At 44.3% G+C, this 17,169-nt stretch overlaps 1 protein-coding gene across 23 annotated transcripts in view; it reads left to right on the top strand.

The window, feature by feature from the left end:
• The window catches only part of Pde4dip (phosphodiesterase 4D interacting protein), a 199,746-nt gene that overhangs the window by 150,281 nt on the left and 32,296 nt on the right, over window positions 1–17,169 (top strand). For 22 of the 23 annotated variants that reach the window (XR_013052239.1, XR_013052238.1, XR_013052237.1 and 19 more), the window contains 5 exons: window positions 266–382; window positions 561–698; window positions 1,298–1,410; window positions 2,525–2,652; window positions 12,449–12,546. Coding sequence is in view for 20 of the 23 variants with exons in the window: in XM_076574651.1 (XP_076430766.1) it covers window positions 266–382; window positions 561–698; window positions 1,298–1,410; window positions 2,525–2,652; window positions 12,449–12,546 (594 nt within the window). In the remaining 3 variants the exon portion in view is untranslated. Of the gene's footprint in view, window positions 1–265; window positions 383–560; window positions 699–1,297; window positions 1,411–2,524; window positions 5,224–12,448; window positions 12,547–17,169 lie in introns of those variants that run through there. The other variant, XM_076574649.1, reaches the window with a different exon arrangement.

Below are 17,169 nucleotides of genomic sequence, written 5' to 3'. Positions count from 1 at the left end.
ACATAAACTAAACACCATTTCTTCTTGCTTCTGCGAGCTGTAACCAACTTTTAAATATCCCGGTGACCCCATTAGTTAAATGTGTTATGTATAGTAATAGAAAACATTCTTACAGTTTGTTTTAGAGCATCCTTTGATCCCACGCTCCTGTTTTATTGACTTGACCCACGGCACTATTTTTTTCGGTTTCCTCTCGTGTTACTGGCTGTTTATGATATGACATGGAAAAGCGTTTGCCTGATGTTGGCTTTTCTTCTCTCCACAGATAGAACTGTCTGCTCTACAGTCCATGATGGCTGTGCAAGAAGATGAGCTGCAGGTGCAGGCTGCCGACTTGGAGTCGCTGACCAGGAACATACAGATAAAAGAAGACCTCATAAAGGTCTTTCACAGCTTTTTGAAAACCACTGGAATAGTCTAGACCTCAGCTATCTTAAGACATCTTCACACAAGATTCTGAATTCTTTGGCCTTGAAACAGAACAGGAACAGAACAGGTCCCTTGCTGCTCTGCGGAGTAATGTTATTGTGGTTTTAAAGTTGGCTTGTATTTTTTCCTAGGACCTGCAGATGCAGCTGGTCGACCCTGAAGACATACCAGCCATGGAACACCTGACTCAAGAGCTCTTACTTCTTCGGGAAAAGGTTGCTTCAGTAGAATCCCAGGGTCAGGAAGTTTCTGGAAACCGGAGACAACAGGTGAGTTCGTGGGACACAGGTTCTTCTGTAGCTTCTCCCCCATGTCTAACCTTCTCAGTGCCAGATTCTTCAGAAAGCCTGTCTGTCTGCCCGTCTGCCCCGCTCCCCTCACTCCAGCCTGGCACGTACTTTCAAGAGCTCTCTGCTGGTCACACGTTTGCAGCTTGTCTTCAGCGTAGCTTGTGGCTCATGTTGTCTCTGGGTGGTCCATGGCTTTCCTGAGCTTTTCCCTAGAACTAGAACAGTGCGTGTGATGGTGTGGAGATGCTCAGTAAGTACTGAGTGAAGGGACTTTTTCTAGAAAGAGTACTAAGTTGTTACTGCGTCCCTCTTTCTCATCCCTGCCTCCCTTCATCCTTCCATCTTAGACCCTTTCCTGTATTCCTGGACTCTCTCTCTCCCTCAATTCTCACTCCCATGTTTGAATTTGACTAATAGTTTTTAAGATGTAAAATATAACAAGTGTGATATTGATTTGAAGACTGTAACATTCTGTAGGAAGCTTGGGTAATAAACACCGTCTTGTCTCCCGGGATTCACTGTGGCTTCATGTCTCACGTTGCTGTTCCCACCTTGCTGCCTCTCTCTCCCTTCCTTAGTTGCTGCTGATGCTAGAGGGACTAGTGGATGAGCGGAGTCGTCTCAACGAGGCCCTGCAGGCAGAGAGGCAGCTGTACAGCAGCCTGGTCAAGTTCCACGCCCATCCGGAGAAGTAAGAGGGGGGCTGCCTGGCTCGCCCACCTTCAACTTTCCTTCCTTTACCTTCTCTTATTTTCTTTTACCAAGTTTATCATGACAAACAGGTGTTTACAGTGCCAAAGGGGAGAAAAAAAGGAAGCTCCTCGCCTTGTGATTTGCTGCGGGGCTTGGCCTGAGCCTCCGTGTCTAAATCTGAAATAGACTTTCCCACTGTTACCGCAAAGGTTCCGCACGAAGACCGGTCAGGGGTCTGGAACAGTGTCTTGTAGGTAGTGTGCACTCTCTGTGGGCTCCTTGCATTTCTGTTCCATGTCCTGCAAGCCTGCTCTCCTGTGGACAGTAAGGCTGTCGGGGTGCTAACCTGGGTTAAGGACAGTGAAGAGCATGTGTTTGTGACGGTGGCAGATTCCACGCAGAAGCGCAGAAAAAGCACCATGTGAATGTATTTTCTTAGAGTTCTCAGGTTTGGCTTAATGTGCTATGTCTTTATGACTCATTTCAGAGTGCCTTCCTTTTTTTTCTTGCCTTCCTCCTGGCCTCTTTTCTTTCTATGTTTTTTTTTTTTTTTTTTATTATTATTATTATTATTATTATTATTATTATTATTATTATTATTCAGTTTCCCCTAATTTCTCACTTGGCTTTAGAAATGGTTCATTTCCACCTCAGGACAGTACAAGGATGAGAAGGTGTGGTAGGACCACTTACTCGAGTTGTTGCCTTTGGAAAGAACTGAAATGCCCCTCCTTTGAGCTGCTTTCACTCAGAGCACCCTCAGTTCGGTGCAGATGAGAGAACAGCTCTCCCCAGCCCTCAGCTCAGTCTCGATTCGGTTTACCTAACAGAATTTCTCTTCTGCTGCTGTAGGAATGCGCTATATTTTTGTGTGGAATGGCCCAGAATGTAGCTAAAGGGACAGACTTTACAGAAAGGTGCGGGCCTTGCTCTGTCCCCGCAGTGAGCACAGGGGCCACCCAGAGACTGCGCCCACTCCCTTAACCCTTGCCTCGGGGAGCAGTTACCTTAGGAGGCGATGGCATAGGTGGCACAGAGGGCTCTTTGGAAGGATGTGGACTCGTCATAGTTGATGGCTGACCCCTTTCCTTCCATGTGACATGTTTAACCAGCTCTGAGAGAGACCGGACCCTGCAGGTGGAACTGGAAGGGGCCCAGGCCTTGCGCAGCCGACTAGAAGAAGTTCTTGGAAGAAGCCTGGAGCGCTTGAGCAGGCTGGAGACACTGGCCGCCACTGGAGGTGGGGAACTGGAAAGTGTGCACGCTCCTCACCAGCATGCCCTCTGAGCACTGGCGGGTCACCCCGCAGCCCAGGACGGAAACCCTGTTTGCACTAACCAGAGAGAGTCGGGTCGGACTTGACAGAATGAGTGCCGACTTGCTAGTGACAGGACAGGTGCCGTCACCAGTGGCAGAGGCACCTGCCAAGGGCAGTCACTGTAGTCGACCTGAGCTTCATCGCACACACCCGTCTCCCTTAAACAGGGAGGCCGTGAAGTATGCCCGCACACCTTAGAACATTCCATTTTAATTTTCCGTACCCACTCGCTCGTCTCCCTAGCCTCCCCTCATTCCTTCACCCCTCCCATAGGCCAATAAAGTTTATTCCCCCCATCTCACCCCCATTTCACATGTTCCATATCATGTCATAAAATGCATGTGTGTGTATTGTTTTTGCCATCCAGTCAAACCCTGCTCTTTGAAAGCAGATTTTAATCAAATAAAGGAATAAAGTGAGTTTCAGGTTTAGGGAGAGAAAGAGAGAGATTGAGAGCCCATAGAATGGCTTTGGGGAGTGGTTGTAGCCCGACTAAGGATAATCAAAACCAGGAGAGTGGACTTAGGCTAAGTTAAGGAGCAGAGACCATGAAAGTGTTCATGGTCAATATCGCCCTCTACGGCTGCTTCAGAGCTGACTGTTGACAGTCACAGACAAGATCAGATTAGTGGACATTAAGTTCTAGTCTATAAAAGTCTATAAAATTCTTGTTCTTCACTGGCCTAGGGTTTCTTCAAGCCACAGGCATGGCCTTTAGTCAGAACATGACTTTAAAGGAAGGATTCCCGAATCACAGTTCTCTGGATAAAAAGATAATCGTCTATGTGATGTTTCCACTCCCCCCCCCCCCATTTTTTGTTTTGTTTTGGGTTTTGGCATTTTTGTTGGTTTGTTTTTTGAGACAGGCTATGTCTGTCCTGTGGCTGGCCTGAATGTGCTGTGTAGACCAGACTGGCTTTGAACTCACAGAGCTGCACCTGTTTCTGCCTTCTGGGTGCTGCGACTGAGGCGTGGCTGCCACTCCTACCTGCCCGTATCCCCTTTGAAAGCAGTATTTTCCTGTATCCCAGAATCAGAGAAAAGTACGGTTTCTAGATCCTCATTTGGAGGTGGCACGGTGGCATCCTTCATTTACTTCTGCTCTGGCGTATATATCTCTTCATATTAGAGGAAGAAGTCGGTGTGGGCTGCCAATAGGCTCAGGTCACTCAGAAGGAAGTGTCAGAGGTCTGTGCATCTCTACTTTCTTGGGACAACATGACAGGTAGAGAAAGGGAACCGAAGATTTCATTTCTAGCATCTTAAATGTCAAGAATATGAGAAGTAACAGGTTACTGCAGGGGCTGTGGATTCTGCCCCATACAGTTTCCTACGGCTGAAGGGCTTGGATTTCCTAGAGGAGAAGCTAAGGTTTCAGCTCCCCTGAAGATGGTACTGAGGGAACATAGTTCAGGCTTTCCAGCACCCTAAGAAAAATGGAGTCCCCTCCCAAAGCTAGACTGAGCACATGATTTTCCCTTTCCCTTCCTTTTTGACATGGCATTTTACATCCATGTGTTGACATGGTGTGTGTTACATTCCAAATTCTGTCCAAGATCCTGTAACCTCAGCTGTGTCTATAACAGATGAGCATCAGTCAACCTGAAGTGGACAGGAAGAAAATATTCCACCAGAGAAGCACCCCGGAATCTTCTGATGAAGTAGTTCACAAAGATTGATGGCATGGCCTTCCTTATAATGGATGTGCTATTTCAGTTTTAACAGCTTTTTGGGGAAAAGGAACCATTTAATAGGAAAGATGGCAGAACCACCCAGTTTTCTTAGTTCCCCCATTTTAAGAGACTTTAAGCCCTGCCTAAGTAAAACATTATGTAACTAGCAAGTAGGGGAGAAGATAATAGAGTTGAGCTATAGACAGGTCAAATCAGTTAAAGACTGGTCTGTCAGGTCATTACAAGGCAATTAGGAAATGTGTTTACTTTACTATTGGACCAACAAAGTTTTGCAAAGCTGCTATGAAGCTTCAGCTGTAGGTGACTCTTAGGTCCTAAGAGTTTGCAGTGATTATAGTAATGTCTGTTAATAATTAGTCCATCTGCCAATGTCTAACAAGAGTAGGTTGATAGACAGGTAAATTAAGTGTTTGTTATTGATTCCGTAAATGTGACTAAAATCTGGTACTTCCTTTCTGGCGTTGATGCTAGAATGAGGCTGGGGACTGTGCTGCCTGGAGATAATGTGCTAGGTAGGCCTACACACTTGTGCAATAATTTGGCATCTGGTTACAGAACGCAATTCTGATGAATTGTAGTGTGTAAGCCCCAGGTGGATGGTACTGTGATTCTGTATGTCATTCATAGATTTGGATTTAGCATGCTATAATCTTCATTCCTCTGTAGACACACAGAATGTTAGCTGGACTTGTCTGCCTTTGTGGGGGGGTTTAAAAATATTTCAATAAACTCAGATTTAAAGGATCATGTACTCACAGAAGCTTGTGCTTCAATAAAAACTTTCTTGAAAGAACAATAATGCAGCAGATTTTCCCTTGGGCTTTGTTTAATTAGAAGCATTGAACTTTAACTTAGAAAAATCCATTATTGATAGATTTCATTTGTCTCACGTTTCGTTGTAAATAGTGGGAAATATCTGCAGAGTAATGGTTGCAAGAGGCCAAGGAGGGCAGTCTAGCTTTTGGAACTGTTGAGTTGGAAAAGGCTTCTAAGAAGGCTCAGTTAAGGAATAAAACGAAAGGCCTTCTGACATGCTTTCTCCAAACTCTCTCCTAATCTAGAATTTTTGTGTTCCTTTATATTTGATCTTGGGTGCTCGAACCCAGAACTCTGTGCATGCTAGGCAAGCGCTGTACCACTGAGCTTAAACCCTCTACCACAGGTTTAAGTGACGTTGTTGGGATCCGACTGTTGGTGGGCTCCTATTGTTCAACATCTTTCTGATGTTCTGTTTCTAGCAATTCAGCCACGTTGTAATTTCTGCAAAGGAATGGCTGGGCTATTTCAATACGCCATCCTTCTACTTTGCCACGACGCATACTTACTTTCCATTTCTGCCACTTCCGCCTCATCTGCCTCCATACCCACGTCTCTTCATTCAGGGACAGACAGCAGCAATGTTTTTAGTGCTGCTGATTGTAGGGAAAGCACATTGTCCTTGTTTACATTTTAAAATACTTTCAGCTATATTCCATATAGAAAGAGACCTATTAAGGATCAAAGAAAACCAGAACCTGTGGAGGATTTCCACCGGCACAGAGTCCCTGTAGAAGGGTTTTGGTGGACGGGACTTACACCGTTTCCATGGAAGTGACTTCCACGGAAGAGGTGCGTAAAGTCCTACCACACGTGGGCTTGTTTGAGCTCCTAGTCACTATCTATTGTAAGAGCTGTGCTCACAGCTCCACAATAGTTCAGGAAAGTTGATTCATCTCTCTGACCTCATACTGGAATATGGTGACCACGGAGAGAAGCCGCGGGTCACACCACACTGCCCCGCCCCTTTCTCAGAAGTAAAATGTAATTGACTACCTGAGGCTCCTGACTGCTAAGCCCAGCCGAATACACTTTCTCCATAGTTCGGTTTTCCTTGAGCTGTCCTGGCAGAGCTGTGAGCCCATTGTTTAGACATCCCTCCAAATGCTGCAGTTCTAAAAACTAGGCTTACTACTCAGAAAACTCCTGCGAGAATTTTCTCCTTTCATGATCTTTTTATAGGAGAGAGTCATAAAATCGTCACATTGGGAACTCCTAAACCCCTCAGCTGTCTCCTCAACAAGGGTCTTAGTTGTAGTTGTCAGGGTTGTCACCAGCAGTGGCCTGCAGGAGAAGGGGACAGAGCTCCTATGACGTCAAGAAAGCCATGTTATAACTCATGTGCTTAAAGACTGCCTAGCAGAACAAACTGAGTTAGTTTTAGGTTGAACATGGCAAAGGCTTCTCTATGTCGAGTTTCAAATCTCACTGCATTCTGGATTATGATTTGAAGTTGCTCCCATGCCATTGGTAACAATGACTTTATTAAAGCATTTTATTAAAATTAGAAAATAAATATATTACCTTTATGTACTCTTGAGTACTGACAGAAGGTAAGTCCTCATTTTTTTCTATATAATCGCACAAGCCAGGACGAGTTTTCCAAATAAAAATTGGCATTAGAATTTATTACCAACAGAGAATGAGAAATGGAAAGAAATCGAAAACTGTATAGCCAACAAGTTTTACCAGATGTCAGGTAAGAATAATTCAGCTTACAAAGTGATACACTCATTTTATGTTATTTTTCCTTTCATTGTTTAAAACCAAATTCCGGAAAGTAGTCTTTATTATCCTGCCCTCCCTCATGCTAAAGCAGGAAAGATAAAATAGAGTGTTCCAGAGTATTCTGAAATGTTTGGTCCAAAGTAATCTGAGGAGCAGGACTGTTAGACACGTGAGCTTTGTTCTCTGGACTGGAGCAGAGGTGGGTAGATGTGCTGTGAGTGGCCCAGAAGAGGGCACAGACCGGCTTTGTGCCGCTGTTCATCATTGCTAGAGATTGACTGCTAAACCTAAACACTTGAGAAGCTTGTACATAGACAAGTGTGTTCTGTAGACCATACACTTCTGTGTGCAAGGTGTTTGTTATCTAATAATGGAAGCAATGGTGCTTTTATCACGTGAAATGTTGTGGGGTATTGAGGAAAGGTGGTTCACAACAACTTCAGATGAAGAAGTGACACATTAGATGATCAGAAACTTGGCACTCAGTTACTTCAGGACTTTCCTCACCACCTTAAGCTGCTCATTTTCTCCAAGTTCATTCTTCCTGGAACTGTGTTGTTAACCTGTAAATATCTGTGCTGTGGAGCCTGTGCTTTTTATATGTGTGTCAGCATATCAGCTAATTCAGTTGAGACACACCAACACTTGTTACTGATCCAATAAAAGTATCAAAGGCCAACAGAAGCTACTCAGTTTCATTCTTAAAGATTTATGAGAGAAGAGAGAGAAAGCTCATGTCCTTTTTTCTGTTCCTTTATAGGAGTCAGCCTATTGATCATTGTACTAAAATTCCAAGTCAAAGTCAGACCCCATGCATGCGTGTTTGTTTAACTAAAGAAGAGGAAAACCATTTTTTTTTCCTCCTCTCAAGGAAGCCAGACCAAAGAAACAGCATTGCACTTCCCCATAGCAGTGAACTGGGCGTGTTAAGCCTTAAAAATCCATTCTTGCTCTCCTCGCTGAAGAGAAGTGGTAAATGCAGCCCGATTTGAGGGTCAACTGCTGTGGTGGGTGGTGCCATCGTTTAATGTCCCTATAAGAGCATGCTTTTGTTCCTTGAAGAGATGCCGCAAACGGAGAATTCCTTGACATGATAGTCACTTTATAGGACAGACAGACTGTGGGGCTATCTCCTGATCTGTCCAGAATGGCCCTAATTTATACATTAGGGCAGTTTAAGATAGGTGAAACATGGACTAAGCAGCCTTTTGGGGGAGTAGACACTAAAGTCCCGTTGAGATTGTGTACCCTGGAAAGTCATTGGGAGTCGAATTTGCTTTAGTCACTTAACGCAGCTTCTTTCTTAGTAATATTCCCATGGACAGCCCTCTTAGGAAACATTGCATCTGAAACACAGAAGTCCACCATAAAGAGGCTTGGCTGCCGGTTAACAGAGCCGCACTACTTACTTTCCAAGATGAACATCTGTCTAAAACAATCTCAGCAGAAGCTAAGGAGTACTGGAACAAATCTTGACATTAATTCAGTCCTGAAGGGAATGGATATAGGGCAAACTGAAGCTTTATAGAGAACTTTTGTCTTTGATTCTCACATAGCATCCTAATACTGAGCCAGAAAGACTTGGTGCATAACGTGAAGATTGAGTGTTCCAATGATAATGAGCACATGGCAGAGTGCCTGGGAATGAAAGTAAGATGGGCCGGAGAAGGCCGGCACAAGATCCTCAGGGAAAGAGCAGTTGGTCTGCAAACTTACCAGACTGTGAGCTTCGACCCTTCAAATCCATTTTCAAAATAAGTTACATGTGACCCCTGCCATGTTTGAAGTTACTGTGGGGAGGCACTGCTCCTTGCCATTCCCATATAAATAACTCAAGGGACAGAACGGCCCTAGAGTGGAAGTTGCGGAGAATGCCTTGACCCTACCCAGTTTTCACATGAATTAAGAATTAAAAGGAAAGTGCATAAAGTCTCCTTTAAAGCTATTCGTGCGTAGTGGCGTGTCAGGGCAGTTCTGATCTGATGGTGGCCGTGGCGGCTTTCCAAAAGGGCTCACCCTGTGTCCCTGACAGCCTGGGCCTTCCCTCAGGTCCTATGAAGCAGTAATCGAGAAGGAAAGACCTTCAGGTAAAATCAGCATCATCAGGATTGACACTTCGCTCTGCTGCCTATATTCGGTTAGGTTCTGTGGCCTTCAGTCTTGCCGGCCCCCAGCCTCCCAGCCCAAGGACCACTTCAGTTCTCCAGCAGTAGCCAAACGATACTGCTAAGGGTCAGACCCGCTGATCACACACCGCCGTGCCAAGCACTGTTCCAAGCACGCAGAGTCGGCAAACCCTTTGAAGTCTGAAGCTGTTGGAAGCTCCCAACAGCTGCCTGGAACAGATAGTGTTACCAACCCTAATTAAAGTCATATAACTAGTGGCAAAAGCAGGTTCAAACAGGTGATCTGGCACCAGAGTCCACATTCTTTATCACCATGCCATCTTCAATTTAAAAATACCTACAAAAGTGTGAGTGCCTGCCTCACTAGTAAGAATATCTTGTGTTTACACAGTGTTTAAACTGTCAACTCAAGGATTTTGTTACCTTGTATAAACTTCATTTCTGTGTACTTTGTAAAGTCATATAGCTGGTAGAAAACTAAGTACAGATGGACACATGGTATCACCTCTATTTTGTGGACTTCAGAGCCCAGGAACTTCCCAGAACCACATTGAGAAGATCCTTTGAGGACTCAGAGTGTCTGATAATATTTCAGCCACATCTCTGTACTGACATGTAAACTCCATCTCAGAGAAGCAAGGTTACTGGAAAGGGGTAGATCATTAGCTCACAGAGAATCTCATATGTTATCAAAAGTGAGCAGGCGATCAATTTTAGAAGTGTTGGGTCTCTTCCACTTAAAAGATTAAACTATCCCAAGATAGTTAAGAAAGTAGTCTTTGGTTGCTTTGTAAAAGGCTTAGAAAATTCTTTTGTTTTTCTCGGTAGAGGGACAGGGTCTCACTGGCCTCAAAACTCACTGTGTATCTGAGGAAGACCTTCACCCCCTGATGTTCCTGCCTCCACCTTCCAAGTATGGGGTTGCAGATCTGAGACCATGCTAAGGATCAAACCCAGGGCTTTGCTAGGCATGCACTCTTAATGCTGAGCCACATGGCAGCCCTAAAAAAATTCCTTTCATTCAATCAGAAATTGAAATCGTAACAGAAAGAGGGATGTCTGATAGTTGCCTCCAAACAGGACCTTGTGTGAGTGTGAGACAACATACTCATTCTCATATTTCCTTTTTGTTTTTGGCTTTATTCTCAAACACACATTTTCAGCCTTTTTAGTTTCAGCAAAAGGCAGAGTAGCCATCAAGCTCCATTAAGGAAGACGGAAACAAAACCTCCATGTAATAGAGGGTTGGGGAAAGTGGGCATATTCGTTTGTCTGTAATTTCTGATGAAACTAGAAACAAGGCATCCTGTCCCCTCCCAGTGGTTTAAAGAAGCAATAATAGAAACGTGGTTCTAGCAGCAGAAAAGCTCCAACTTAACTCCTGGAACCCAGTACAGGGATGACTTAGGGATATGGACTCAATATGGAGCGGACTCTACAGTCCAGTGTGAATGATATGGGAATGCTGACCTCATAGAGCTTCATTGACCCTCAGTCATTTTCTAGCTCCAAAGGGAAACAGTGAGAAAAGCTTTTTAGTGAGAAAACTCATTTTCTTTGTAAGGGAAGAAATGCCATCTCTACTGTTGGACGGGGCAGATTTCATACAGATGCCATCAGTGACTTGGCATCCTGGTTCTAGTAGGCTTCCAAAGCAGCTCGGGCTTAGGGATGATGTTCACTCATCTCTACTTACCAGGACCTTGAGGGAGATGGTTCTGCCTTTCAAGGGAGTAGTTGTAAAGTCTTGCTATATGCTGGCTGCAGGAGGTATCTAAAGATACTGAGTGGTACAGTTGCCTGCTGGTAGATGGTTTTACTAGATAGAATCCTGCTCTCCCCTGAAGGTAGAGCAGCATTCACAGTGAAGACTGGGGGTCCTGAGCTGTTAAGACAACACACTTATCACCTACCTCTTAGTTCTTTGATGAGATGAGCAGGCCATTGCAAATGTCCTGGCGTGGACTTGCAGGTACTAAGAATTGGAAGGTAGATGTGAGCTGCGCTCTTTCTGCTTGGTGTACAGAGTAGAAGTAAGTTATGCTTACTTGAGGTAGGTAAGAAGTATCGTCACTCTAGCTGTGAATGTTCATTCTTCGTGCTGAGATTTCATTTATGAGTGTCTGAGCTCAGGGGGGATCCTTTGGTCTTGGAAGAAGTAATCAGGTTTTTCATCGTGAGAAACAACAGTTCCGGAGTCCAGACACTTGATTTACGGGCCCAAATCTTGTCAGAACTAGCTATATAACCTTAGACAAACTACAGAATTCTTTCAGCCCCAGGTTACTCAGTAGATAAAAGGCAGGATCAGAACTAGATGTTAATGTTCCCTAACTTGGCAAATTCCATGAGATACAAAAGTGTCACAATAGGTATTCTTTGATGTTCTGGGGGCAGGGGGCGGGAATCAGTAATGTGAGTCACAGTTCTTAGTGTAGAATTGCATGAACAATCTTTTATTGTAATCAATTTTAAAAGGAATAAATGCTACATGTTTGTGCCATCCTGTACAGTAGCCACTAGCCACAGATGGCCATTTAAGTATAAACTGCTGATCAAAGTCTTCTCTCTTGAGCAGTGCAGGCACAGGACAAGGCCATCCTCAATGAAGTTTCTCTTGCCCAGCGCCACCCTGGACCTTTGCCCAGACCGCTAACTGCAGCTACTTGTCTCTTAGAGCAGGATATAGATGCTTATGCTCGAGGGTGACAGGTACATCTTTGGAAGATGAAAGGATGAGACTACACACGGTTTGAGCAGAGTAGTACAGAGAATCTTCCAGGCAAAGGAAGTTGGCGCTTAAAGAGATTGAGAGGGGTATGGGGGGGGTGGCTGGAGAGAGGAGTCAGAAAACTGGTTCGCCCTGTGCTTCACATCCTGACCTGTGTGAGACACAGACCCCAGAGATGAGTTCCTCAGAGATATCGTCACCCTATGGACAACCCATCCCAACCATGGAAGAGTGGGAGAGGAGCTGCCCTGGTACCAGGAGTTGAGGGGCCTGCTCAGTAGTCAGTGGTGGGAGAAAGGTTAGTAACGTCCAGCCATGTTGAGACCTTTAGGGTATGAACAGAACAGAGAAGAATCCACTGAAATGGGGGAGAGGAACAGACACTCTGAAGGCTTCTAAAGTGTAGCAGGATAGTCCAAGTGAGCTGCTTTTGAGGCTTAGGCTGAAATATTAGGAGGGAACCAACATTTGCCTAAGAGAAGGCTTGGTTCTGTTTTCCCTGTTGCTGGCCAAGAGCATGAAGAACAGAAAAAAAATCAGAGGTGGATGGCAAGCGTGTAATTGCACCCGGCATCTGGAAGCCACCTGTGAAGGAGTCACCTTTCTCTTCTGGACTCTTGCAGGTGCTGCTGCTGCTGCTGCGGGCGATGATGCCGAGGACACAAGCACAGAGTTCACAGACAGCATCGAGGAGGAGGCTGCACACAACAGCCACCAGCAAGTAAGTCAGGGTCAGGTGCGAGGAGTTCCTGGATCCCATTCTCACCTCCAGCCTTCCTGCGCTGCGAGTGAGAAGACATCTTCTGCGTAACCCGCCCCCCTGGCCTGCTCCCTGCGGCCCCTCGATCTTTTTCTGTTCAGTCCACCATTGTTTTTACTGCTTCTCATTCTTATTCCTGCCCCTGATCCCTTCCCGCCCGCCTCTGTCCCTGTTTGCTGTCTGTAGCTTTAGCTTCGGAAGAACTGTTGCTTTTAAGACTATGAATGCTTTCCCTCTTTGGCTTTTGTGACTGAAACACAAAACAGGAGACAGAGAGACATGGAAGGGCTGGTCTTGGAGGAAAGCGAGGCCCAAGGCCTGCTTGACGGGAGTACTTGTCTGAGAAACTCCCGGGGGATTGGAATGCCCCCAAAGCAGGGATCTTTCTCGGTGGAATAGAAGAGAGCTTTGCTATGTGATCTGACAGGCTACCCAATAGCCAGTCCCGCCAAGCCACAGAACTTGTCACCAGCCCACCATCAGAGAAATGTAATGTCTCCAGCCCAAGAGTGACTGTCTTGGACCTCAAAGGTTACGTCACCCTTAGTGATCTTAGCACTCATTGGAGCTGAGTGTCTCCACCTTGTCCCAAAACGTTCAAAAGTCACAGGTAAATGCCTGTGGCTCTTAAGTTGTAGAGAACTAGAAAGAAGCTGAGCTTTCTAGTGATATCTTCCTTGGGCCTACTAGAAACACCTATAGGAAAAAGGGGGCTTCCTGGGTCTGTACACTTCCTGTGTGAGAAAAAGAGGAGCCATTCATTACACTGGGAAGAAGAGGCCAAGTGAACAGACCCCAAACTGAGTAGGGTTTGGCATCATTTGGGGCTCTTGACAAGGACCTGAGTTTGTCTGGGACATCAGACATCACCATGAGTTTCTTTACTTTCTGTCACGATCTCCTTTGGTTGCTGTAGTCAGGACTACCCTTCGTTCCCCCTCGAGGGCTTTGCACTAGCCACACTTCTCTATTTGCTTCTTCTGAGTCCTGCTCACTGACTGAAGGGCTGCAGTTTTTAGTGCACAGAGGTCTCTGCCCCTCCCTCCCTGATTTCATCGAGGATCTTGGGTGAAAGAATTTGCAGGATGAACGGAAGTCTGCTCTAAACAGATTGGGATGTAGACCGGACACAATGGCTGTAACAGCTGTGGGGCAGGACTAACTTCAGATGAAATAAACGGAAGACACCAATACCATGACCATCAGGTTCTGATTACCATGCTCTAACCATCCTGCTGCTGCAAGTCTTATAGGCAAACTGGTTTGTAAAGTCATTTCTTCCCAAGCCTTCTTTTCTGTAGCCCCACACCGAGAAGATAACCAGACTCTACCATGAGAAGGTCAGTCTCACCCTGGAGTAAACGTTCACCCTGGCACATCACAGCGCTTGTCTCGGTACTTGGCATAGGAAGTACTCAGTGTAATAGTAACTTAGCACACCTTCAGATCAGGGCTTTATTCTTAAGAGACAGAAGTGTATACCTCCTGGATGAAGATGGGTAAGCACGGTTTTCTTCCTATCACCTTTTCTTGAAAGCTGATTTCCAGCTTTGAGTAGGAAGAACCTTGGTGGATGACATCACTGTACGCGAAGCCGCTGTGAGTGCACTTCATCTTTCGTGGAGTTGGAGATGTGACTCTCCTGTTACCAATGAAATAAAGCTTGCTCTGCCATAACTGCCGTGTGTCCAGCTTCTAAAGCTTTGTTTGCTTGTTCTCCTCTATTGTTAGCCTCTGAGCTCCTCCTTGTTGTGTTCTTGGGAGATAAACTTTATAGTTGGTCCCACACCCCCTCCTCCTCCTCCTGCTCCTCCTCCTCTCCCTCCCTCCTCCTCCTTTCTCCTTTTTTTTTTTTTTTTTTTTTTTTTTGTTTGTTTGTTTTTGAGACAGGGTTTCTCTGTGTAGCCCTGGCTGTCCTGGAACTCATTTGTAGCCCAGGCTGGCCTCAAACACACAGAGATCTGCCTCTGCCTTCCCAGTGCTGGGATTAAAGGTGTGCACCACCTCTGTCTGTCTGTCTGTCACACTCCTTTCTGACATACCCATATACACACTTTCCCTAACAAACATATCCAGCTTTGTGTTCCTGGGCAAGCATCAAAGAAAGCAAGTTTGTTTCCTCATTCTAAGAAGTCACTTGCCTTAGAGAGCTTCAGGTCTGACCATGATAGTAATCTTCCCTAGATATTGCCCAACCAAATTCTGATTTCAAAAAGTTGTAAGGTCTGTAATAAATGCCTAGGAGATGCCCACCAAGGACACTGGAGAGCAGTCAGCCACTCCTGTTCATTTGAACACTTTCAATGCAGAAAAGTTCATCAATAATCGAGTTTCAAATGCAAAAGATCAGTACACTAAATCTGACAGAAAAAGAGAAAAAAATATTTTAAAATAGTAATATTTTATTATCAAATCATAACTAAACGTATGAAGCACATGTGATTATTTGATGTACACATATATAATGAAATGACTAATACATCTGTACCTTACCTACTTTTATTTTTTTATGGTGAGATCTTTGAAATTTACTTAGTTATTTTAAAATATACTTAATGCTAACTACAGTTACCATGTGAACAACTGACCTCAAAGCCTATTTCTTCTGTCTGCGTGAAGCTTTGTGACTTCTCAAGTTCCTATTGTCTCTTCCTCCCTACACCAGACTTTCTTCCTTCTACTTCAGTTGGCTCAACTTTGTTAGAGTCCGCATGGGAGTCACATAAGGAAGATGGCGTGGTGTTTGCTTTTCTGTGAGTGGCTTTATTTCAGATAGCCTAATCTTCTCCAGATTTAAATAGATAGCAGGATAGCCCCTCTTTTTAAGACTCAGTAGATTTTAGCTGGGCGGTGGTGGCGCATGCCTTTAATCCCAGCACTTGGGAGGCAGAGGCAGGCAGATCTCTGTGAGTTCGAGGCCAGCATGGGCTACAGAGTGAGATCCAGGGCTACAGAGTGAGATTCAGGAGAAGGCACAAAGCTACACAGAGAAACCCTGTCTCGGAAAAAAAAAAAAAAAGACTCAGTAGATTTTTCATTATATGTAAGTTACTCATACATTCGTAGACACCCAGGATGACTCCATATTGTGGCATTTGTGACTAGTATTGGAAAGAGAGTGCTAATATCAGTTCACATACTGATTTCAGTTCTTTGGAAGTATATACCCAGAAGTGGAAATCCTGGTTCATATAGTGGTTCTGTCTAGTTTTTTTCTTTTTCTTTTTAAGTACTTGTCAACCCATTTCTACAAAGGCATACTAATTTAGTATTCTTTTTTCCTTATTCTTTCTTTTCTTTCTTCTTCTGTTTTGTTGTTGTTGTTGTTGTTGTTATTGTTGTTGTTTGAGGAGATACATGTTGTCATTCTTAAAATACATACAACACATTCTGATACACATGAGGTGGTAGCTCCTTGTGGCTATAGTCTTTATTTGATGGCTGACACTTGATTGTTTGAGAAATGGTGATTTCTTAGTTTCATTTATATTGTCTGAAGATGGACCTTCACTGTGGGAAATATGACATGAGAGGGTGAAAGCAAACCGCTCCAGTCAAGCCAAAGTGCAGATCTGGAGTCGGTCTAGAAACGCCCAAAAAGGTAAAACTATATGGGAGCAACTGTGCAAGTGAGTTAGATGATATGAAAAAACAGTAAGAATTGTGATTTAGAATGGGAACCAAAGGAGCCACACTAGTATTACACACACTGGATATGAGTTTTCCTGAGGAGAAGCACACCAGTATTTGCTTTTTGTAGGTGGTAAAAGATAATGATTCTAGATCCTAATTCACTTTTCGTACGCTTATATTAAAACTATAAAGTTAGGTGAAAAAAAAAAACTTCCTTTTAGAGATGTGAAAACTCAAGTTAGGTTGGACAATGACCAGATCTCTGCCAGAGGCATTCACCCTTTGCCCCATGTGCCCCAGAATATCTGTGAACGCAACCCTGCAGTTGTGTAGACTATATCATATTACCACATGTAAGATCAGACACCTCTGTGTTTATGCAATGATTTACTCTCTTATTTTAAAATGAGAAATCAGTCCAAATGAATCTTACGGCCATTCTGGCATCCATATTTCATGAGTCAAAATGTTTCTCTTTAAAAGAAAATAGGTATACTGAAACCAACTGGATAAAATACATACACAGGAAGATACTTTACCAATGGATAGACCTCATTAATGCTGGGTTATTTTTAAGCATAAACAACACTCAAGGTTTAGAAAAGAGTGGCCATTGTGTCCATACTCAAGTCTAATGGTGATTTTTAGTTATGTTCATTGCAAATAGTTTATATAGGGAGGTAACATCACAAAGTTTATTTTTGTCTACCTATTCATTATTTTGGGGCCTTTTGAAATGGCCTCACTATGTAGCCTAGGCTAGCCTTGCTTCCAGTTCTCCTGCCTCAGCCTCCCAGGAGCTGGAATTGCAAGCGTGGGCCACCATTCCTGGCACATCACATAGTTAAGTGAAGGTTATGGTAATAAGTCTTCGAAAGCATCCTGTCCCATACCTAATCCTTTATTCCGTTACAATTGCTGGGTGGTATACGTGGAGACAGAACCAGCTGA

The sequence above is a fragment of the Peromyscus maniculatus genome, chromosome 6, assembly GCF_049852395.1.
Source record: "Peromyscus maniculatus bairdii isolate BWxNUB_F1_BW_parent chromosome 6, HU_Pman_BW_mat_3.1, whole genome shotgun sequence".
NCBI lineage: Eukaryota > Metazoa > Chordata > Mammalia > Rodentia > Cricetidae > Peromyscus > Peromyscus maniculatus.
This window is presented reverse-complemented; position numbering and strand designations above follow the sequence as displayed.